The following is a 25,458-nucleotide window of genomic DNA, read 5'->3' as shown; positions in this document are numbered from 1 at the left end:
TTTGTAAGTAGTCCATGGAAAAATCTGTGTATCATACATACTTATTTACTGCACATCGCTAAATCTGCAATGGAAATTTGCAGTGTAAATTGACATGTTACAGATTTAAAATTGTGCCACAAGTCAATTTATGCTGTGGATTTTTTCCAGTATATGGTTCAGATTTCTTAATCTTATCCACATTGTACTCCAAGACACTACAGAGTCTCCTCAGGGAATCCCAGCTGTGGAAAATCCACAGTATTTACACCACTTTTAAAAATACCCTAAGGCCAGATTTGCGACGGCGATATCGAGCCATGAATCACAGCCTGATACCACCCTCGCAATCCATGGGAAGTGTTTTCATGTGCGGGGCTGAAGCAATCCACAGTGGCAGGGGATCATGGAGTTATCCCATTGTTTTCAATTGAGAACAATGGGCGATATCACAAAAAGATAAAGCATGCCACGATTTATTTCCCACATCACATCGCGGTGCTATGCACGCCCACAAAGAGAGGTATGAGTGTTCCCTTTGGCACGCGTGCCATAGGTTAGCCATCAAGGCCCTAAGAGTCTTTCCACTATAGTACTTTATGACCTACGAAGATGATGGGAACACATTGCACACTGGAGGGGACAAGCTGCTCTGACCCAGTCACTATTTCTGCGCACTGTGCAGTTTAACACCTGTTTAATTTCAATGTGCATCAGGAAGGACAGTTTCTCCTTAAGGAAAGCACAAAGAAAATGTTAGGAGACTTATAAGACATCCATGCTCCTCCTGGTAAATATACAAATGAAAGATGGAATAATACCTCTACAGTGCCACCTATTGGAAGGCTGCATTCCTGCAAGTCAATGTCAGACCTTTTAACAAGCCTTTTAAGATTGACTGAATTGTCAGCCAAAGCCAGACTCTTATCTTCTCCTTATGGCTCACGATTCCCAGTCATTCTTAAGGCCCATTTAGACGATTATCGCTCAAAAGTCTTTTGAGCGATAATTGTTGTGTCTAACTGCACTGACATCGTGCAATTTTTGTTAAATCGTCGCTCATCGTTGTTTTTCAGCATGCTGAAAGATCAGCAATCAGTTATCAGCAATTCACAGCGGGATACAGCTGATACTATTGTTTCAGCTGTATCCCGCTCCCTGAAGACAGGTGGGGTATGAAGAACACAGCGGTCCAGCTGTGTTCTCCATACTCCACACAGAGCGCTCGGCTGTATAACAGCCGGCGCTCCAAGCACATAACAGCTGGATGCAGAAGACAAGCAGGGACACCCCGCTTGTCTTCTGTATACCCCACTCGGAGTGCAATGTTTGCGCGATCACCTTGCGCTGTAAAGGCACACAACGATTATCGCTCAAAAGACCTCTTTTGAGCAATAATCATTGTTTCTGTACCAGGCTTTACACGGCTTGTTGAACCCTTAAGGATGCAGTTTTTTTCTCTTACATTTTTGTTTTTTCTCCACTTTCAAAAAATCATAACTCTTATTCATTCATCAAAGTAGCTGAGGACTTGTATTTTTCAATGGTGCTATGTGATGTATATAATGTACTGAAAGACTTAAAAATAAAATTAAGTGGTATAAAATGGGGGGGGGGGGGGGGGGGAGCACAATCCTGCCATTTTCTGGGGGTTGGGAGGGGAGAGTTGCTTCTACAGTATGTACACTACAGTAACAGACATAATTGTAATGACCCATAGAATAAAGTTACTACAATACCAAATTTATGTGTATATATATATATATATATATATATATATATATTTTTTTTTTTATTTTTTTTTACAGGACATCCTGTAGTTTCTATTGATGCCATTTTGGAGTAATTATGACTTTTTGATTGCTTTTTATTACATTCTTTCTTGGAGACGGGGTGACCAAAAAAAATCACAATTGTAGCGTTGTTAGTTTTTTGCCTGACAGTGTTTACTGTGCAGGGGAAATAATCGATAGATCAGACTCTTGGGCCCACTGTCCACAGGCGGATTTGAATTGCAGAAAACAAATCGCAGTATGCTCCATTTCAGTGTGGTTCCCGCACAGACTGCTTCCATTGAAGTCAATGGAAGCCATCCAATCCGTGTTAACTGTGGATGGGCCACGGATTCTGTGGGGAAGCAGGAGTTTTGGGGGGAAAAATCTACTGCACATGTGCGCCGGCCGCTACTTACACACACATCCACAGTACAGAAAAAAAGACCTGGACAGGTAAGCAGGATCCTCGGCCTGTTTTTTTTTTTTTTCTTTTAAACCCTTTTTTGGGGGGGGGGGGGGAGGGGGGATAATGAAAACTTTTTTAAACCGATTACCTTTTTTTTTTAGTCCCCATAGGGATCAAGAACTTGCAATGGTTTGATCACTCCTGCAGTATGATGTAATATAGTATTTCATCATATACTGCTGTGTCAGGCAATCTATCAAGCCACGCCACAGGTTCCCCTAGCTGCCATAACAGCAGAACAGCGCCCTGCGACTTCTTCCAGTGGGCTGGTCGAAACTCCCATTGGGGCATTAAAATGCCGCTGTCAGAACTGACTGTGGCATTTAAAGGGTTAACAGCCACAATCAACAGCAGTGCTGATTGGAGTTGTTGCAGATGGGTGTCGGCTGTCACAGACCCACCAATCCCCGACCCTCCATGCCGTAAATGTACGTTCTGGAGCGTTGGGGCTCATACCCATGGCTGTATCTGTAAGGCCGGCTGCACACGGCCGTGACGGGCTCCGCCGCGGCAGAGCCCGTCACAGCGCCCCCCAGGAGACCCCAAACTTACCTGCGGATCTGGCGTTCCGGCTCCCGCATGACTCTTTCCCGCCCACTTCCGCCGTGTCATGCCCACCGCGTCACATGACGCGGAGACGGGGAAGCGTTTTCACGCTATCTTCCGCTGTGCTACAGCGGAAGATAGCCTGACAGACGGCTTCCATTGACTGCAATGGAAGCCGTCCGCGCGTACACCCGCGGCAAATAGAGCATGCCGCGGGTGAGGACGGGAGATTTCACGGTGTGGAATTCCGCACTGTGTGCCCTGAGCTATTAGGTTCAATAGAACCCAATAGCTGCGGGCAACGCAGCGGATTTTTGCCGCAAATTACGCGGCGGAAATCCGTTCGTGGGAAGGAGGCCTAAGGCAGGTCATCCCGCAGCCATAAGCTCTGCCGGCGGAGGCCGCACCGTCTGCCAATCACCCAAGGCCCTTTTTCATGTAGTGATTATTATACAAATTGGAGCTAAGTCATGTGGTTGACATAACTGAGGTGTAACGTGACCCTCGATCACTGATAAATCGTTATATCGCTGATTGCATCTTTCATGTGGACTGTTCGCCTGCTGCTGTGTTGTGGGTATAAACGGACGTCCTAATGGCAGCCGGGTGACTAGAGGGGTAGTGATGGGGCGAATGACCGACAAAACTACCCCCTTAGTCACCGCTGCTTGCATGCTCCTGCCAATATAGCGTGCACTGTAAAATGGCCTTTATGAGAGTGGGTAAAATCAGCTGATTTTTGGTACAGGTGGGGGGTGCCAGAGGTTGTACCCCACCCCAATAGTGGAGAGCCCAGCTCAGCATGGCTGGAGAGGGGAAAGTAGTGTGCTCCACCTTCTCCATACATGCTCTGCTGGCACTACAGCCCAGCCGCTCATCCCTTCTCGTAACATTGGCTACACGCCGGCTCCTCGCTCCCAGCCGGAGTGTTCGCCTACGATTCTACCTTATAAAGTTGATTAAGGAAAAAAAACCGCAGGAAGTGACGTGTCCGCCCGTGCAAGATGTCAGCAGCGCCCTGGAAGCGATGATCTGGCGCTTGCACTGAAGCGGCTCCTGTCAGCTGGTTGGCACAGAGGGCAGCGGCAGGTCAGTCTGGTACTCCTGGGTGCCCCTCTTAGTTTAATGCGCCCCTCGCTGGTGGCATGTTGGGCAGCAGCTCGGAGAGCGGCTCTGTTCACTGGCATGCAGAAAGTAATGGTGTCACATCAGCTGTAAGAAAGTGTTTACTGTGCCTGCTCCTCATAACTGGCTGTAACACACGAGCTCGCCCTGCATACAGCTGCACAAGGGCTCCGTTATAACTTTCTGTTCTGTCCCGTTCTCCACTCCATAGTCTAATTAGGGAAGAAATCCCTACACTGCATCATTTCTGGAGTCCCCACTTCCCCCCGCCACTGTATGTGGTTTCTCCCTGGCTCACTGCATTGGTGTGGAGCAGACTACTGTACACAGGCAATAGAGGGGATTTCTCCACTTTCATGTGGGGTGTCAACCAACAATAAAAAGAAAATGCTTATTACAAAAGTGTGCAGCTCTGCATATAATTAATGACTTCATCCTAGGGGCCCTTTTAGGCGACCCAATTTATTGTTTGAATGAGCCAATGATGGCAGAGTTCACTCATTTACTACTACAGACTGCTTAGACGAGCTAACGATTATTTTTATGCATGCATGCATAAAATGAACGAAACGCAAATGGCAAACTATTATCGTTGGCATGTTTGGACTGAATAATTATTGTTCGCTTTTGCTCATTTTAGTCAAGTTTTTGGAACGATGATCATTGCGTCTGAAAGCACCTTATGTCAGTTTGGCTGCAGAGCGTCTTTAGACGAGCCTTTATTAAATAACTTGAGTTTATGGCAATAATCTAATCCAGCACCAATGAATGATTGTAGTTGAGTACAATTGTCCTGCACAGTTGCACTTCAAGAATGCATTGGCCTTCGTGTCCTAGTAAGCGGTCAGAAGAGCAGTGGGGTCCGGATGTGAACAGTCTCGCTAAGCTCTACAAAGAGGGGCTGACGAGCACTTGTGGCCTCCTGATATTGGGTGACGTTCAAGCTGAATGGGCACGCACCTCTCACAAGTGCTGGAGAGGGGCTTCACTTCCCAGATTCCCACCAAAACCATCTCCTGACTTGTCTCTATGACCTCTATGGAAAGGTACACATACATTTATACCCCGCACCATGTGACAAGAGCCCCTACACTGCCCGGGATTGAAAGGTGTTCAGCCTAATATTTGGACTTAGAAAAGAGCCAATTTCTGCACTGAAAGTTTTTCAGTTACCGCAACTTAATAGACTAAACATGTGAAAAGAACATAACTTACGCACAAATCTCACACAAACATGAACCCCGTTCTTTTGAATGGGGTCATATACATGAGCTATATTTTTATTTATTTATTTCCCCTCTTTTTATTTATTTTTTTATCGCAGCATGGGAAAAAATTGTATGTCCTATCTTTGGGCATTCCCTTGAAATGCATCACTTATTCTCAATGGGCCGGAAAAACGCATTGCATGGCGGGCGATACGAGATGTCCCATTGAAGTGATGAGAGGCGTTTTTGACACAAAAAAGCCTCGCATCCACGGGACTTCACATGTGCAGGAGCGCGATATCGGGACAAGTTTTACAGCCCAGTATTGCACTCAGCTGTGTGTAGGAAGCCTTATACAGAGGAACATCACAGTTTTCAGCTTCTTCAGGTAAGCACATTGAAATAATGGGATTGCAGGCTCAGGCTGGTGACACGCATCTATTTGTAATGTGAGTGACCAACCTAACCATGGGTATCCTTACCTGAACTCGAACTTCGTAGATTCCTATGATGCTCAGAGTCTGGGTCAGTCTGGACACTCATCCATATTATGGATGCATAAATGTGGCCATAATTGGCTCATGTTTCACCAGCCTTAGACAGCATTAATAAGCCTGCCTTTAATTCCTAAGTCTAGAACAGGTTGGTTCAAGCCATCGGTGAAGAAATGTCTGCTCATGCATGGTTTCTCTACATTGAGCATTTGGGGAAAAAAAGGAAAATCTAGTATTGTCATTACTGTGTTGGTAGTATTTCTGGCGTGTAGAAAAGTAAAGAGAATTTTTTTTATTTCAGATGTTTCCAGGATTGATACAGTAGTGCAGAGTGATCAAGTATGGCGTCTAGTGAGTCTGAAGGAGCAATGAGCAAATCAATCAACCATATAGTGGAAAAGCCAACTGAAGCCACTGCAAATTCTTGTCCCGACACATCTGATCTTCCATTTTATGTATGCGAGTTTGTTGAGAAAGAGATTGGAAATGATTTCAAGTCTTTGCGGAAAGTTTCCAGTCTTATTGAGAAAATGGCAGAAGAGAAGAAACATCTGGAGGAGCAGGTTTGGAAAGTTTGTTATATTGAACAAAATGAGGTTGCGCCTATGCATGTTTGTATTATTTTATTTACTTTTACCTTTAAAGTATTACACACATTTCAGCAGAATATATATTTCATCTTCAGGTTCTGACCGTCTCATCTGAGGCTCCAAAACGAATTCAGGCTGCCCTGAGCAATGCTGAAAATACCCAGTCTACTCTTAGTACTCTGCTAAAAAGAGAAGCCATTGTGAGCGAAGCAATCAGTAAGCACCTAGAAGAGGCTGCACCGTGGATGGATGATTTAGGGGCACTAACAGACCAAATCAATGAAGTTGAGAGACATCTATCATACCTGAAATGGATCTCACAAATTGAGGAACTGAGGTAAACCAGGGGCTAAGACATAGACTGTAAGTCCTGCGTGTAACCAACACAACCAAGTCACTCCTAAGAGTGAAGTGCCAATTCTTCACATGTAAACACAGTGGAATTATACTTGTGGATTTTACCCATTGACAGCACTTAATCTGCCTACAGATCCGCAGCAAAAACTCCAGCAGGATAGCAGTTGATTTCTTTCCTGGGTTTACAGGCAGAATCTTCTTGGAACATTTCAGGGCAGATTCCACTGTGTGAACATAACCTTATTGTGTGTTCACACAGGGCAGATTTTGGGGTGGATCCGCAGCATATTTCACTCGTTCAACTGAAGGGGTTGAAGTCTTCTGCAGATCTGCATCTAAATCAACACCAGTAGTATGGATTTTGCGCTGCAGGAAAATCCACACCATTGGTACTGATTTTGATGCAGAATTTGGCACGGATTTGGGTGCAGATTTTATCACTGTAGAAAATCTGTACCAAGACCGCTACGTGTGAACACATCCTTATACTTCATTCCCGGTGTTTTCAAGGTTTAACACAAACTATGCTTTTGTTTGCAGTGATAATATTCAACAGCATCTAATGACTAACAGTGTTACAGAAGCGGCCAGTACGCTAGTGTCTATGACAGAACAGGCTATCAAGCTACAAGATTCATCTTGCATTCATCTGTTGAAATTTATAACCTCTACAGTTCAATTCTGGCACAAAATACTGAAAGACAAGTTAACAAGGTAAAAATCTGAAGTACGACTGCCCCGTAACACAATAGGCCATGCTTTAATACCACTTCGTTGTTACAATTCTCAATATCGTAATTTCAGTATGTTAATAACCCAATACTATGTTTGATGCAGTGACTTTGAAGAAGTCTTAAGTCAATTACACTGGCCTTTTATTGGTCCCCACCAGCCTCTGACACCAATTTCATCAGCAGCAGCAGCAGCAAGTGTAACAGAAGTCTACTCTAGTTTGGAAACCCTCTTCACTCAACTCCTAAAGCTTCAAATTTCGTATCCTTCATAAAATGTATAGTGAACACTGAATTATTTATAGTTGTTTTTTTTTTTTTTTTTGTTTTTTTTAGAAAAAACTGTTTTCTTTTAAAGTGACAGTTATCAACAAGATGGGTAATGCATGATGACAGAGGTGCCACTGCTGGTTCCTCAACCATCACTAGTAGATATGTACCAAGTCACCACAGTAAGAAGCAGTGGTCGAACATGATCCTTGTCACTCCATTCAGTGTCTATAGGGTTGAAGAAAAAAAGCCGAGTGCAGCACTCATTTGTATCCATCAGCCCTAGAGACGTGCTCAACCACTGCTTCATTCAAGCTTACCATGGTTTCGTGTTGAGAAATGAGGAACTCGGGAACCTTCATTATAGTGATCAATTGGGATCTTAGTGGTGGGACCCCTAGAAATCATACATTTGTCACCTATTCTGTGGATACAATGCGGGTGTCGGCTGTAAGAAACAGTTCCGATAAGCCACACTGCTCATGAGAGCTGTTATCCATTTAAATGCTAGCAATTTTGACAATGGCATTTAAATGCCCCGATCGATTTTTCAGGGGTCCCACACTGTCCCCCGCAATAAGATTGAGGGTTGTCACAGCAGCTGGGGGCTTCTGGAAGACTCTAGGGCTGCCTTTGCAGATTGCCTATCAAGCCATGCCTGCCAGATCGCAGTATGATGTATATTGCTACGGCAGTACGTCATATTGCAGGAGCGATCAAAGCAACTCAAGTTCTTGTCCCCTCTGGGGACTAAAAAGACTGTAAAAATTCGTTTAAAAAAGTATTAATTACCCCTTAATGTTATAGGACGTACAGTTACGACCTGCAGTGTTGGGGTATATATGAAGAGAGATTGCACAGCGATCTCTCTTCATACAATGCAGGCGCCAGCTGTTTCCTACAGCTGGCACCTGGCCGCAACAGCTCCAATAAGCTGTGCAGCTCATCGGAGCTGTTAATCTTTTAAATGCCACCATCAATTCTGACAGCGACATATAAATCACCTGGCTGATGTTCCGGGGTCCTGTATGATCCCCTGTGATGAGATCACTGGTGTCCTGGCAGCCGGGGGCCTTCTGAAAGGCCCTAGGGCTGTCCTAGTCGAATGCCTATCAAGCCATGCCCTTGGGGTGGCTTGATAGAATGCCTGTCCGAACGCAGTATGATATAATGCTCTGGCATTACATCATACTGCAGTAGCAATCAAAGCAACACGTGTTCATGTTCCCTCTGGGGACTAAAAAAGAAAAAAAAAGTTTTACTAATCATTAAAAAAATAAAGGTTAATAAAAGTGAAAAAAATAAATCTTTTTGCCATATTTATAATATCTAGATAATAAAACAGAAATACATATTTGGTATTGCTGCGTCCGTAAAAGCTCTTCACTGAAAGAGCCAAAAAATGCAATACCTGAATGCAGTCTGTCAGACTATGATAAGGAGGAGCTGCTTGTTCAGTGCAGACTATTATGCAGTCACCCACTCTACCCAGCCTATATTGGGGAATAGCAACTGCAAACAAACATAGCCCACACATGTGAACCATATCAAAGAAGCCAGCCAAAGATGGGTGTGCCACACCATACAGGATAGCGTCTCTCACTGACATAGCAGTGCGTTGCCCTGTATTTTCAAAGTGGGCCACACTGCCTGACATCTTGGGCTCCCCCAAAATCTCTAGCAAACTGCATACAAAAAATACTGATATATACTAATAAATATAGGTGTTCTGCATTTTGGCCAAAACTCATTGGTTGAAGGGCCACGTCGAGGCCACTACGCGTCCGTCAGTACCTGCACTATCTCACTATCAACTACCTTAAAATCACAGAGGCCAGAGACAAAAACAGACATTCACTGAAAGAGCCAAAAAATGCAATACCTGATGGGCACAATCGCCATAGGGCAGTCCGTAAAAGTCCCATCTATCAAAGTAACACATTATTTACCCCGCACAGTGAATCTAGTCCAAAAAAAAAAGAAAACCGTCAGAAATGTGCTTTTGTGCTCACCTCGTCTCCAAGAAAAAATGTAATAAAAAGCGATCAAAAAGTCGTAGGTACCATTCTGGACTACAAACGGAAACTACAGAATGTCACGCAAAAAACAAGCCCTTGCACAGCTACGTCAACAAAAAAATAAAAGTGTTATGGCAGTCAGAAAATAATTTTAAAAAATGAAATATCTGAAAATAAATAAAAGTACAGCAAAAAGAAAACCTATACAAGTTTGGTATTGTAGTAATCGTACTGACTAGAGATGAGCGAATATACTCGTTTCGAGTAATTACTCGATCGAGCACCGCGATTTTCAAGTACTTCCGTACTCGGGTGAAAAGATTCGGGGGGTGGGGGGAGGCGTGGCGGGGCGGGGGGTAGCAGCGGGGAACAGAGGGGAGCCCTCTCTCTCTCCCCCCCCCCCCCCTCCACTCTCCGCTGCAACCCCCCACTCACCCACGGCGCCCCCCGAATCTTTTTGCCTGAGTACGGAAGTACTCGAAAATCGCGGCGCTCGGGCAAAAAAGGGGCGTGGCCGAGTAGGTTCGCTCATCTCTAGTACTGACCCATAGAATAAAGTTATGTCTTTTTTGTAGCCATGTGTACGCGTCAAAAGATGGCGGAATTTAGGTTTTTTTCGATTTCACTTAGAATTATTTTTTAAGTTTTTCAGTACTTTATATGATACATTAAATAGTACCATTGAAAAATACAACTCGTCCTGCAAAAAACAAGCCCTCATACAGCGACGTCGATGGATAAATAAAAGTTATGATTTTTTAAAATGGGGGAGGAAAAAACAAAAATTGGAAAAACAAGGGCCGCGTCCTTAAAGGGTTAGTTATTAACCCCTTCACGACCAAGGACGTACCGGTACGTCCTGTGGCCGCGGGGTATGTATGAAAAGAGGTTGCGATGCAACCTCTCTTCATACAGTGCGGGCGTCAGCTGTTTATAACAGCTGACACCCGCGGGCAATAGCCGCGCGCGTCAGCTGTTTATAACAGCTGACACCCGCGGGCAATAGCCGCGCGCGCGGCCGATCGTGGCTATTAACCATTTAAATGCCGCTGTCAATTCTGACAGCGGCATTTAAATCCCCCGAACGATGTCCCCCGTCCGCACGGTCCCCCCCGCGGTGAGATCGGGGGAGTCGTGCAGGTGTCATTGCAGCCGGGGGCCTAATGAAAGGCCCCAGGGCTGCCTTAACAGACTGCCTATCAAGCCATCCACACAGGGTGGCTTGATAGACTGCCTGTCAAAAAGCAGTATGACGTAATGCTATAGCATTACGTCATACTGCAGGAGCGATCAAAGCATCGCATCTTAAAGTCCCCCAGGGGGACTTCAAAGTAATGTAAAAAAAAAAGATCAGTAGTTTTTTTTAATTGAAAAAAAAGTTGTAAAAGTTTAAATCGCCCCCCTTTTGCTATATCTATTATTAAAAAAACTAAATAAATTAAAAATATGTGTTTGGTATCGCCGTGTCCGTAAAAGTCCGAACTATCAAAGTAGTGCATTATTTTTCTCGCACGGTAAACGTCGTCCGAAAAAAAAAATGAAGAACACCAGAAATGCACTTTTTTAGTTACCCTGTCTCCCAGAAAAAACGCAATAAAAAGCGATCAAAAAGTCGTATGTATTCCAAATTGGTACTATCAGAAACTACAGGACTTCCCGCAAAAAATGAGACCTTGCTCAACTACGTCGACGGAAAAATAAAAAAGTTATCGCGCGCGCAAAATGACCGCAGAAAATAATTGAAAAAAATGTTATGTCTTTGAAAAAAAAAGGAGTATAGTAAAAAAAAAAATATACAAGTTTGGTATCGTAGTAATCGTACCGACCCATAGAATAAAGTTATCATGTTGCTTTTGTTGCAGTTTGTGCGCCGTAGAAGCAAGACGCACTAAAAGATGGCGAAATATGTTTTTTTTTTTTCATTTTACTCCACTTAGAATTTTTTAAAAGTTTTTCAGTACATTATATGGTACTTTAAATAGCACCATTAAAAAATCCAACTCGTCCCGCAAAAAACAAGCCCTCATACAGCGACGTCGATGGATAAATAAAGGAGTTACGATTTTTTTAAAGGGGGGAGGAAAAAACGATAATGGAAAAAGAAAAATGGCCGCGTCATTAAGGGGTTAAAGAAAAATGTTTACAGAAAAAAAGCCTTTTTGCCGTATTTATAATTGAATCTAAATAATAATAGAAAAAAACATACTTGGTATCCGTGTGTCCGTAGAAGTTTTATCTATCAAAGTAGCGCATTATTTACCCCACACGATGAAGGTCATCAGAAAAAAAAACGCCAGAATTGCGTTTTTTTGGTCGCCTTGTCTCCAAGAGAAAATGTAATAAAAAGTGATCAAAAAGTCGTTAATACTCCAAAATAGTATCAATAGAAACTACAGGACATCCTACAAAAAATGAGCTCTTGCACAACTATGCCGATTTGAAAAATAAAAAATTTATAGTTATCAGAAGATGGCGGCAGAAAAATAATTAAAAATAAGTAAATATCTTTGAAGAAAAATTAAAGTAGTGCAGCAAAAAAAAAAAAACAAAAAAAAAACTATACAAGTTTGGTATTGTAGTAATCGTACTGACCCATAGAATAAAGTTATCAGGTAATTTTTGTTGCAGTTTCTGTGCAGCTACGTTGATGGTTAAATAGGAGTTAACATTTTTTTAAAAGGGGGGGGGGGGGGGGAACAAAAGTGGGGGGTGGGGAGAGGGCCACGTCCTTAAGTGGTTAATACCTAATTGTTCTTGTTATTGCATTACTGTAAATAATGTTTATTTCCTTATAATGTATCTCTAGAGATGAATTAATAAGTAAACCTAAACAGATGCCAGAGAAATTTTCTCTTCCAGCTTCTCCTCCCATCATTCTTCCAATTCAAATTATGTTGTCTCCCCTTCAGAAAAGATTTCGCTATCATTTTACTGGAAACAGACAGACTAATGTTTTAAGTAAGGTGAGTTTGTTTCCAGCATGCATATTCATGTGCATTCATGTATTTTTAATTATAAACCTGCCATAAAATGCATTGTTGTTGAAAATGGTATGCATGCAAATCAGCATCTGAAGTAAATAGAATGCAGAACTACAATGGTTTGGGAGCCGTTAAATAGGTGTTCTGAGCTTATACAAGATACAGAAAACGGCCTTTGTCTGTCTGCTCACCAGATGATGGCGCTCTGAACTTATTTATCATTCTCATGCCCAGCTCTGTACAGCGTCTGTGTTTTGATGCTGCTAGGGCTTGCTGTTGGGATTACCAATTTGAAGAGCCACAACTCCCATTATTCCTTTTTCCTCTCATAGACATTGTCTCTACGGCCTTCACGCACCTGTAAAACAACTTGTAGGGCAGTACTGTAATTATTCCCTATCTGCTCTGCTATTCTTTTGCTCACTGACTATGCATAATCTGCTGCCCAGCATGGGAAACACGATTCCTTCTGAGACGGGGAGCAAGGGGTAGAACAGGCATGTGATGTCCTGTACTACAGGGAGGGGAAGAGGGGAACTTCACATGCAGGAAACACCAGGAGCATGGTCATCTGACTGCATGCCAGACTGGCTAAAGCCTCTCTTACACGGACCAACTGTTGGGCACTTTAGTGCCCGCCAGCCATTCCAGCATTGATCGTTTCTGTGATTTTACACATGAGCAATCATGGCTGAGTGAACAAAGACAGGGCGTGCCAGAGATCACCTCCATTTGCAGTAAACAGACCGTCGTTCTAAGATGAATGTCGGCCTGTTTACATGGAACTGTATTGCTGCTTTGAGCTGAAGCATGGCATGGTGCTGCCCCTATAATCACCTGGAAAAAAAGAATAAAAAATCTAAATTCAGAAAATGGATTAGAAAAACAAGCACGTTTCACGAAGTAGTTATAAAAGAATATATATTAGAAACTGTTTGACCCCCCCCCCTACGAATCAATAGAATCCATTTGAAAATGGATCTGTCATTGCTTTAAGAATAGAATGATGACCATTGTAAGAGCAGAGCCTATATTAGAAACATATAGATGCAAAATTGTGTGTTTTTCCCATTTTTTTTTTTTTGCTGGGTTAGTAAAGTATTTTTCCTGTTTGTCGCCCAGCCTGAGTGGTACCTTACGCAGGTCCTTATGTGGATTGGAAACAACACCAAGTTTTTAAATGAGAAGATTCAGCCAATTCTGAAGAGGGCAGGATCCACTGTGAATGCAAAGGTAACGTATTGAGATGACAGAAATGTTAATACTGAGCAATACAGAAAACCTACAATATGTTTGCTTCATTTTAACTGACGCTGGTTTGATTGATTTTTAATTTTTTTTTTTGCTTTATTGAACAAGAAAAGAAATCGCGTATAAGCGGCAATTATCCAATGCTCAAACCTATCCTTTGCAGATTTATAAGTCCAGTGAAAAAGGCCTCTTTACATATAGGTAAAACATAGATCTATGAGAACAAACTATCTCAATGAAAAATATCAGATTATTGTGAAAAAATAATGGTCCTCATGGAGTCCAGGTCAAGCGTTGTGCACCCAACCAAGAAAAAAGCCTAATTTCAGAATGCAGGGTCAGAGGGGAGGATCACCGGCCACCCCACATATAGACACATTTATCAGGGCATTTTCTGTAATATACAATTTTTTTTCAAAAGAAACTGCCTGATTTAGCATAGATTTCCAAAATGTTAATTTTGGGCATTGAGGGTCAATCCATCACATAGCAGTAGCTTTCCTAGCAAAGAATAGTGTTTCTCTAACAAAAATCCAAAGGTAATGTTGCCACGGCTTGTTGTGCAATACTCCAAATAGACAAACTAAAGGCTGTAAAGGGACTGGAGTCACTGGGATAGAGGAGATAAGATCAGTTACATGAGTTCAGAAACTATGTAAAGATTGGGCACCATCATGCCGTGTGCCAGAAATCAGCAGGTGTATGTTGACCCCAAGAACATGATGGAAGTGGAATTGTACCCAATTTTTTGGAGGGGTCACGTATTCTTGCTGTATGATATATAACTGAATGATTTTGTTATTGGGTGCTGGTGACTCCAAGATCTCGGACCATATATCATCATCAATCCCAGGTATTTGGCTCTGCCACCTAGAGCATATAGGCAGAGAGTACTGGTTTTATAATTATTGAACTGTATTTTTTGGATTCGGGACTCAGACTTTATTCAGGTGGTGCAAGAATTTTGGCTGCAACTAGTGCGGACAGTGCACACTGCATGTCCTATCCCTGTCCTTTTGTTTGTTTTTTTTTTTTGTTTCCAACAGCACTACGGTACTTTCATCTGCTGATGTGTAACACTGCATTCTTCTGCATACAGTCTATGTAACTATATAGAACGTGCAGGTAAACGGGCAGTTTCTGTGTTCTTTGTCTTCTCCGCAGATGGAGTTTACTCGAGGACTTGTCATGTTGGTACTGGAGAAGTTGTCTGTTGACATTCCTTGTTTGCTATACGATGATGTCCTCTTTTGCCACCTTGTGGATGAGATTCTCTTGTTTCAAAGAGAACTCCACACAACTCATGGATATTTAAACAGCCTGCCAAACTGTATGCACATCCTTTCAGAGGACACCTTCTTCCAACGGTGGCTGACAGTGGAAAGAAAATGTAAGGGAGCAATTTGGCAAATAATTTTAGGTCTGAGCTACCAGCTGGCTTCAATGTCATGCAACTTTTGATAATGTGCAGTCGTATCACGCGATACATTAGTAGTAATCAAATCTTCCCAAAACACTTGCACTGACCTAGATGTGCAGTTCATATAATGTGGCCTACGTAGCATAGCATGTAACTCAACATTGATTTATAACTGGAGCCGTGTAAGGCTAGGGCTACATGGTGACTTTGGCTACCACGGGAGTCTTGTGACCTAAGATCACTGTGTAGCACTGTGATTTCGCACGGCCACCAAACTAAATGGAGTTGCAATGCAATTCACAGGTTGCTTCGATGGGGAACAGATGTCAGCACCTGGACTACCATCAATCAAAACTTTTGACATCTCCCAATGACATGTCAAAAGTTTTTTGAAAGAACATTTACACTTTAACAGACTACGCCATTTGCATCAGGCCCTTGACCTTCTCCTTTGTGATTACTGACTATCACTTATAGCTGGAACATTTTAAGCCAACTGCATCCAAGTTCTGGTACTTCAGTGAAATCTTACAGAAACATTAAGAATGTCTGGACATGTTGTCCTTATACATTCCCCTGTGTGAATTCTCATATACAGGCTTTGTCACCATTACATCTGTCACTATGTAGGTCTTCATTTTGACTTTAATTCTAATAAGTTGGATGTCCCGTAAAGAATAATGTCCCAAATTTCATTTTTTATTGCCAGTGGCTCTAGAGAAGATGGATTCGATGCTGTCGTCAGAGGCTGCCTGGTCATCACAATACAAAGACATCTCTGATGTTGATGAGATGAAGTTTCCAGACTGTGCGGAGACGTTTATGACTCTTCTGCTTGTTATAACAGGTAATTTCCAATAACACTTTTAATCTAGTAGTCTTTTCACATTCCATAAACAGGTTGCAGAAAGTTATCATAACACCTATTTATTAAATAAAAATGATAGCTTTTGTTTTAATGTTATTTCCCAGAATATGGTGGTATTTTGCATGTTTGCACCTGCTGATAGGTTACTAGAGCTTTCAGAACATATTTAGGAATTGCCTTACAATTAAGGATTTTTCCTTTTTTCTGCAATTGTCCAGTAATAGCATGTAGGGCACAGGGGATACCACACAGCTGCACTGCTACCTCGGGCTTCACATGGGTTCCTCAGAAACCAGAAGACCTTGTCTTGGTCACATTTTTTAGACTATTGTTGGAATATATTAGTATTATTACTGCTTGGAGCATAATGAAAAGTGCTGACAACTGGTCTGTATAGTAGAAATAATAATCTGCTGTATACTGACCTTTAATTTTGGCATATTATATATATTTACTTAGTTCTTTTGCAGTAGAATAGAAAGTTATCTGTCCAGTTGAACGACTTAAAGTAGGTACAGTAAGATTCAAACACCTAAGTATATGATGAAATCCGACAAACCCTCTAATAGAAAAACCAACGTTTGATGTGATCCAGCTATTGCAATGTAAATTTTTGCAGATTTCAGGGACTACAGTTGCAGGTTTGAATAAGCACTTGTGTGTGTATCATTTCTTCCTCCACAGCTTCCATCTGTAATGGTCCGCTTTTCATGAGCTCAGCTCTAGATGGAGACTAGCTGCTATGATATATGAACTAGCAGAGGTTCTGATTAGTGTCATGGATGAATTCCCCATGTTGTTCAGTCCCAATAATGTGTACAGTCATCTGCAACTTTATAAGACATGATAACTCAGATTGGCTGTCCCACTTCCCCATCAAATCTGACTCGGCAGCAGAGTGTTTACAATATAAGATTACAACTAAGATTTTTCACTGAAAAGGCTCAGCGGCCTAATACTTTACTAGATGACCTAGTTCAGCAGGCACAGTACTGCAGCTCTCCTCCAGAGGGAAACGTGTATGTAGGTAGGCTCCTTTCTCCCAGCACTCATCACACAGTTTTTTTCCATTTCTGTTCTATGTAAAATGATGCCTCCAAGTATTTTCAATGACTGGGTAATTCCATTCTCAGTTCCCATCCGTTTCTGACATTCCCTTTGTTATCTGCAACACTCTTGGGAAAACTTGCTCTTAGCAGGAGACTATGTTTCGGACACAAGAACACCATGTCTGGTGGCTGACACCATGAACTTGCTATAAGCAAAGTAATGCTAGCACCGCAGATCCCCAGCGTCTTCTTTCAGGGCTTTCTGAGTTGTGTCTGAGACAATAATGGCTTAGTTGTATTCTCATTTTGTTGTTTTTGTCCTCCCCTTCCAAGAGCCCTAACTTTGTTCTTCTGTTGGTCAGGCTCTGTGTTTTGTATATGTTGTAGGACTTGTGATGACGTCACCAGGGGCGGAGCATGAGAAGCACCCACACACAAACATGCGTACTCATGGTCAAATGATCGTTAGTAGTTTGAAAAAAGAAAAGCTTCCATGCGACATACTAATCGTGTACATCCAAAACTCAAACAAACCCCATCCTTCTTCCAATACTGAGTTCACCTCTCCTACGAGCTATCCCGACTGTATGGAACATACACTGCCAGCATCCTTAGTCTTGTTCTTCTCTTGCACTGTTTGCCCTTCACTGAGACCATTTGTCCGTCTAAGGAGATCCCGGTCATTCCCTTCGGTCGTTTCGGGACTGTTCCCACAAGACTCCTGCCATGGGATCATCATCTACGTTCTTTGTACACTTCTCTACTTCAGAGACCAGACCTACATAGTTCATTCTCCACTCTAGGCCACTAAAACAGACTGCACCAATGGACCACCTAGCCAACTAGGTACATGCACACTCAAAAAAATGAATTAATAAAACGCATGTTGCTTCAACTATGTCTGCCACATCCAGCGTACTGTCGCGAACCTAGTTCCAAGTTACAGCCCTTCTATATCCAGTGGGACAGCACCTGGTGGCCACCATCAACTGTTGAGAACAGAGCAGCCTAGGGCGTGGGTCTGGCTGTTCTGGAAAAGGCCAAGATGCCATCTCTTTTGCACCGCTGGTTCACCCATACTCGTAGTTTGCCTTTTTTGACCAGTTGCAAACTCGAAAACGCACAATATTTTCCTCTTTTATCTTTCTTGTCTGTTTTAGGAGTCTATGTGAATCGAATATGTCTCTTACCCCTGCTACCGCCCAAATTACTGTCCCTCTACAAGAATGACTTTGACTGTACATATCTATATCCATTTTCTGCAGGGGGTACCTGCTACAGGACAACGATAACACCCTCCCTCATTGGTACCACCCTTGTAACTTTGCATGTGCTTTTTGAAAATCGGCAAGTTCGTCAGCCTTCATGGTGATAGTAAAGCTTGCCAGCCTTCATTATCTCTGTCTTCCTGAAAGTGTTACTTGACAGCCGCCAGTGGGCCGGTTGCTTACTAGCACCTATAGGATACAACAGGCTGATCAAACCACCTTTTTCTTTGCCCCTCACCTTGGGTACTGCTTTTGAACATCCCTGGGTCTTCTGTGTCCCCCAATGACACGGAAGAAAAAAAGAGTTTTGTGGAATAAGTTATACTTTTCAATGGTACCATTTACCATACCTTATAATGTATTGAAAAAGTGGGGCAATATAGGCTAAAAATGCAATTACAGAATTTCTTGTGTGTGTTTACAATCCCTTTTTCTTTACGTTGATTGGGGACACAGCACCCACCCAATTGTTTATTCCTTGCTAGTATTGGTGGTATTTTCTCAGAAAGCCTTCCTCAATTCGGGCCCTGGTTTTCCTTAAGGTGCCTTTACATAGAATGATTATCGTTCCAAAAAAAAAAAACGCTGAATGTTCGAATTTGAACAATAATCGTTCAGTGTAACACAGCAAACAATGAACGATAAACAAATGAATTATCATTCATTTCATGCAAGCATGATAATCCTTACTGGCTCATTCGCTTATCGTTCGGTTTAAATAAAGATCGTTCAGTCGTTCTCTGTCACTGGTACAATGAATGTGAATGACTGAATGATTTGTGAGCGAATGCTTTATCTGCCTGCACAATCTGTCATATCTAGATGCACCATTAGACCTATCATTTCTGATAAGGATCTGTATTGTTTGACTTTGTGTGCCTTATTTCTTCTCTCCTGCTGCTTATGTACAAACTGATTCAGTGTTTGCAGGAGGAGTATAACTTAGTGTCCGCCTCTTAGTGGCAGGCGCTATATACCTAAGGTCTTCTGTGTCTTCCAATGTGACGAGAAAGGGATTTTGCGGTAAGTAACAAAAATCCTGTTTTTTGTTTTTGTGGCTAACAGACAGATATAAGAATCTCCCCACGGCAGAAAGGAAACTGAAGTTCTTGGAGCTGCAGAAGGATTTAGTTGATGACTTCAGGATCCGTTTAACACAAGTGATGAAGGAAGAAGGCAGAGCTCTTCTGGGCTTTAAATACTGTGCAATCCTGAATGCCGTCAATTATATTGCAACTGTGCTTGGAGACTGGGCTGACAATGTTGTGAGTAGATACTTAACCCTTTCATGACCTATTTTTCCAGTTGCATATTTACAGGAGGACTTGCTTTTGGCGCAACAACTTATATTTATCAAGTCGTGCGATATGGAAAAAATGCAATTACACCATTTTTTGTGTTTGGGTGGGTGTGGGGAGGGGTGAGTAAGTTATGGAAAAAGACAGCTCAAACTTTATTCTTGGTTTAACCCATTTAGGACCAAGCACTGTAAATTTACGGCACTTGGTCCTGGGCTTTAAACTCAGCCGACTGAAAAAAAAATTTAAAAAAATGGTGCGGGTTTAAAGCTTCTGCAATCAAGCAGGAGCATGTTGGGTTGTCAGCTGTTAGTCACAGCTGATAACCTGGAGTTGAAGGTTTTTAACCCTTTCTGCCTTCTCCTTTCTGGAGTACACAGCGCTCAATGAGCGCTATGTACTAAAAAGTGGAAGTATAACTTCCACTACACGAGCTGGCAGTCATGTGACCGCTGGGATTCCCTGCTACACCAGAGGTACAGGGTCGTCTGATCATCTCTGTAGTGACAATAGTCACTGGCAGAGGATGTTTTTCCCTATAACTGAGGCTCCGATGGATGCCCGCGCTACAGTGGAAAAGTGTCAAATTAAAAAAAATAAACGACCATGTGAATGTCTCCCAGAGGTCTTATGACGTCATGAGGGACATAGCTAGTAAAAAAACATAATTGCATAAGTAAAAAAAGAAAACAACCCAAAGCCTACGCCAACCAAAACCATCATCGTATGCACCCTGTAATCCAAAACTATACATATTAAAATGTCCGAAAATGAGGAACCCATACTTTATTTTAGCGTAAATATACTAATTTTCTTAAAACTATAAATGATTAAAAAAAAATTTTTTTGAGCTTTTTACTCCGAATAAAACTACCGGTAATAAAAAGGGGGAAAAGTCAGTGGAAGAGATATGAAAAAAAATAGCCCTATATGTCACAGGGGGAAAAAAACACAGCAAAAATAATTTTGGCAGCTGAAAAGAAAAAAATAGGGCTGTTAAACCACCACGTGGGTAAAATCCCTAAAAAGTCTGGTCCTTAAGGTACAAAACAGCCTGGTCCTTAAGGGGTTAAAAAATTATTTAAATTGCAACCACAGCACAAAAAGCATTGTTGACGGGTTTCTGGTGATACACTCCGTCTTTAGTCATGGAGAGAGAGCTAAAAACATCACACCATATTTAAAAGAAAACAAACGTCTAATTGAATCATGTTATATGCCAACACATACATAATTGGATGGGTGTTTGTTTATAAGGTGGAATAGTCAAAACAAAGCAATGTAATTACCATCCCCAAAAACGCACACACACACAAGATGATGAAATACAGCAACACAAATATCGCCAGTCTGTGCTATAACTAGAGGGTCTAACGTGTATAGTACATACCTCTGATGACACCACATGCCGCAGATAAATAAAATACCAGACCATTGTCAAATGTGTAACCATGAATGTAAAATAATCTTACATGCTGCACAGAAATAAAGGCGATGTGTAGTGCAAAGTGAAACAAAATGTGTTACAAATAAGCCCCAGAAATGCATCAGCCAAGCTTTGTGCTGTGGCTGCAATTCAAATATTTTTTTTTAAACTAAGAAGACTAAAGTTTTAGATGTTCGTTTTCCAAGCCTGGGTTGAGCTGGCTTTTTCCACAATTTACTCAATTTCCATGCCTAGTCTAAGCAAGCACAGGTTCTGCATCCAGATTTGGTGGGTGTTCTATATTGAGGGTTCGTTTTTACGGCATTCAAAGTGACATGTTGTTTTTATTCAATAGGTCAGTACAATTACAGCAGCACCAAATTTCTGTAGTTTTTTATGTAGTACTATTTTTTAAAAAAAATACATTAAAAAAATAGCTTTCAGTCGCCATCTTTGGACCCCAACCCCCAAAACTTTATTTTTCTGTCAAAAGGGCTAATTTTTGGGAGGACACGACCTGTAGTTTTTATTGACTACTGATGCTTTACCAAGACAAGGCGGTGCTCCGTCTGGTACCCTCCTTCCATCTAAGTGAGTAGATTGTCCTTCCTTCTTTTGGTCTGACCCCGTGGTGAGAGCTCTACAAATTTACTTGGCTCCCACCCTCTCCTACCAAAAAGCTATACAATACATATGTACCCCTAAACGGTACTAATAAAAATGATATCTCGTCACGCAATCAATAAGCCCTCATATGGCTATGTCAATGGAAAAATATAAAATAGTTCTCCTAGTGAATGGAGCAGTGGTGCACATAAGGGAGCACCCCTCCATTCACATCACTGGCCATCCATATTGAAGTTATGGAAGAACACATCTGTAAGATGACGTCCTTGCCACATTGAACAATGAGTCTTTTGTAAAACTATTAACGTGGGATCTTATGACTCTGATTGTAATCTCTGTGTTTGCAGTTCTTTTTACAGCTGCAGCAAGCTGCACTAGAGGTTTGCACGGATCTAAATTCTACTAGTAAGCTACAACTTGGACAACTGGCTTCCATGGAAATCTCTGTTTTTGATGATATGATTAATCTCCTGGAGCGATTAAAAAATGATATGTTATCGCGTTTGGTAGAGCATGTTTTTCGAGAAGTCAAAGAAGGAGCAAAGATGTACAAGAAAGAAAGGTAAATTCCTCATTTATTCTCTTTGTGTCTCTCTCCTTTTTAATAGAAAACGCTACCTACAAAAACAGGCTTGCTAATTTGTCGCCTTATGTGCTCATTCCAGATGGCTATCGTTGCCGTCACAGTCAGAACAAGCTGTGATGTCATTATCCAGCTCAGCTTGCCCAATGCTACTGACTCTCAGGGACCGTCTTCTACAGTTGGAACAGCAGCTGTGTCATACTTTGTTCAAAAGTGTCTGGCAGATGCTTGCTGAAAAGCTGGATTTATTTATTTATCAAGACGTAAGTAAATGAGGTGATTGCAAGTAACAAGTTCTTGAGTTAAAAATGTCTTGCGGGACTCCAACTTTGATGACCAATCCTTTAGTCCTTAATATCAGATCCTTGGTGTCTGCCATTTGATGGCCCTGGCGATCAGCTGTTAGCCATGGTGTTCAGGCTAGCACTGCAGTCACTTCACTTCATTGCATAGCAGCTCAGTGCCATCTACCTGAGCTGCTCTCAGACCATGTGAGGAATAAATGTGCTGTCAGTGGCCTGAGGCCATTGTGCTCACCCAAGTGTTGCTATCTCTTCAAACAGCTGACCGATGGGGGGTCATAAGCAGCAGACCCCCACCGATCAGGTATTATTGACCTATTCTAACTAAGAATAGGTCATCAATATTGGGAGTCTCAGAAAATCCCTTTAAAAGGTCTGGACCAGAATGTAATTTTCTTGTTTTTTTTGAAGAACCATGTACCTTCACAAGTTACTAAGACATAGGCCTAGTCCTGCATGCCCTTATAACCTTACTGCTTCCTTGAGTCTGCTTGCTCTGCTCCATTGCTCTTCTGGTGATCCATGAAAAAACTGAGCGGTTCTGCTGCTTTCATCACAAGACCGTAATTCTACCATGAGCGCCTCCTCTTCTAGTTTCCTTCACCTCCATCTTCTGTGTTGCTGCTAATGCTTTGCTGCTGAATATTTTCATTGGTGGTTCAGGTGCTATATGCGCAAGCTTGGCTGTGGCCGTTGTACAGGGGGCAGCGTACATGCAGTGCAGATGAATGACTTCACTGTGTGAAGAGCAGTGCTATAGGCTGCACATGCATCCTGGGCAATCAGAATGGGCATGCTCAACCACGAATGCATAGAACTACTGGAGATTGCCTCCAGTAGCAACAGAGGTTTGGGATGGATTTGCAACTTGGAGCGTTAGGAATGCTGTTTTCTTTTTTTTGGAAATTGGTGGTTTGGGCTAGACTGATTCATTTTAAGCCTAGAATATGCTGAGCCACCAACGTTATCTTGGGAATATCACAATAATTAATGCTTGTATGCAATTTTTCACAGGTCATCTTGGCTAATCATTTCAACGAAGGGGGAGCAGCACAATTACAGTTTGATATGTCTCGGAATCTCTTTCCTTTGTTTTCCCATTACTGCAAAAGGCCAGAGAATTATTTTAAGCAGTGAGTATAAATTTATACAGAGGAAGAGGAGTTAAAAACAAAACAAAATAGATATTTATGTATCATTCAGAAAATACTTCCCCCTACACAAAATGATAGTTGTATCTGCCTTTCATAATTACTTTGCCTCTCCTTGGCCATATACTGTTCTGTTATGACATGACAGGTTAATATCGTCCTGTATATAACAAATATATCTTATCCTATTACAGTGTAAAAGAAGCCTGCATTATTCTAAATCTTAGTGTGGGGTCTGCCCTGCTGCTGAAGGATGTATTACAGTCTGCAGCTCCGTACATGGAGAAGACATCCAATGACAAAGTGCCCTCTGCTACAGCAGCACTAAATGAACTTGGAGTCTATAAGCTGGCACCTCAGGACGTGGAAATTCTTTTCAATTTACGAACAAACTGGCCAAATACTGGAAAATAATTGTCTTTTCAATCCTCAAACTCCTTAGTTGTGTTTGGATGTCTAGCCAGCTTGTATATATGTACTATAAATGGGTAAAAGCTGTAACACTTAAATAAGGCATGTTTTCCACCAAAAAGGGATTTCACTTTTGTATAATGGCTGAGATCAGATACATACCATGTATTTTCAGGTTATTTGTTTGTTTTGTTTTCGTCTCGAAAAAGGAAAGTTTAGTGTTAAATAATTAATATAAAATCTGAAGATCGGAATATATATATATATCCGTATCATCAAATTTGGCTAAAGTACTGGCTTAGCTAAATTATGGGATGTTGATACATAAGTGTTCCTTATTTGATTAACTTGTTGATTTTGTAATATTGTAGTAGTGTATTTAAAGGCAAAGGTTGTGCTTTCCTGCAAGTTGTGGTAAAATCAACTCTATGATCACAAGACTGCCACAACCTTGTTTCCTCATAGGAAAGCATTGGTCATTTCAGGGTCATGCTATGATTTCACAGCAACTCGCAGGTAATTAAAAATCGCATCCACTTCAGATAATCTACTGCCATGTGACCATTTTAGTTATTAGGAAAAAAGCCATAATCTCTGAGTAGATCTGCTAGCGAAGCTGGATCGATAATTTAGGACCCTTTTACGCGGGATGATTGTTGGGCACAGAAGGGCCTGACAGTCGTCCCAGCAATAAACACTGCTGCAGAGAGGGCCAGAGATAGTTTCCACCCAGCCGCCTCCATTCACAGTAAATAGGCAGTCGTTCGTAGATGATCTTCTTTCAATGGTTATCTGCCTAAGCTGAATGATAAGTGAACAAATTATTGTTCCTTATTCATTTGCTGGCAACATTTCCACTAAATGATTATGCTTCATCTTCATGCAATCCAGCCGTTTACCCGTAACTATTGTCGCACAAAATGCGTGATTATTACATCTAAACATATAGCCATTGTGTACTATTCGTATGGTTTTAGTTTGTCATTCGGTTTCAGCATGCATAAAAATCATCGCTGGTTTGTTCACTTCTTGCTACATCTAAACGCTCCCTGCTCAGTGTTTCACATAGAAACGTTAGCGTTCTGCCTGTCTAAACATTCTCCATGAACGTGAACAACTCGCAGAGCCACCACCTGTTTGTTTAGACAACGGTCGTCCCATGTAAATGGGGCATTAGTTTTCAGCCTCTTATCTCCAATGTCCTGCACTTTTTATTAGCTAACAAAGACAAACTCCTGCCTCAGAGACAGTTACGGTCCATTTA

At 41.8% G+C, this 25,458-nt stretch overlaps 1 protein-coding gene across 1 annotated transcript; it reads left to right on the top strand.

Annotated features, from left to right (window-relative positions):
• Positions 1-3,742: 3,742 nt before the first annotated feature.
• On the top strand, positions 3,743-24,373 carry RINT1 (RAD50 interactor 1). Its single transcript, XM_066591952.1, has 14 exons — positions 3,743-3,855; positions 5,895-6,156; positions 6,279-6,520; positions 7,081-7,254; positions 7,378-7,533; positions 12,366-12,522; positions 13,663-13,773; positions 14,956-15,181; positions 15,921-16,058; positions 19,462-19,661; positions 22,095-22,309; positions 22,413-22,593; positions 23,647-23,765; positions 23,978-24,373. Exons 2-14 carry the CDS (start codon positions 5,935-5,937, stop codon positions 24,195-24,197), a joined length of 2,361 nt encoding a protein of 786 aa, XP_066448049.1. The 5' UTR covers positions 3,743-3,855; positions 5,895-5,934; the 3' UTR covers positions 24,198-24,373.
• Positions 24,374-25,458: the final 1,085 nt, after the last annotated feature.

The sequence above is a fragment of the Eleutherodactylus coqui genome, chromosome 2, assembly GCF_035609145.1.
Source record: "Eleutherodactylus coqui strain aEleCoq1 chromosome 2, aEleCoq1.hap1, whole genome shotgun sequence".
Taxonomy (NCBI): domain Eukaryota; kingdom Metazoa; phylum Chordata; class Amphibia; order Anura; family Eleutherodactylidae; genus Eleutherodactylus; species Eleutherodactylus coqui.
Note: the sequence above shows the minus strand (reverse complement) of the source record. Positions and strands in the feature narration are given on the sequence as shown.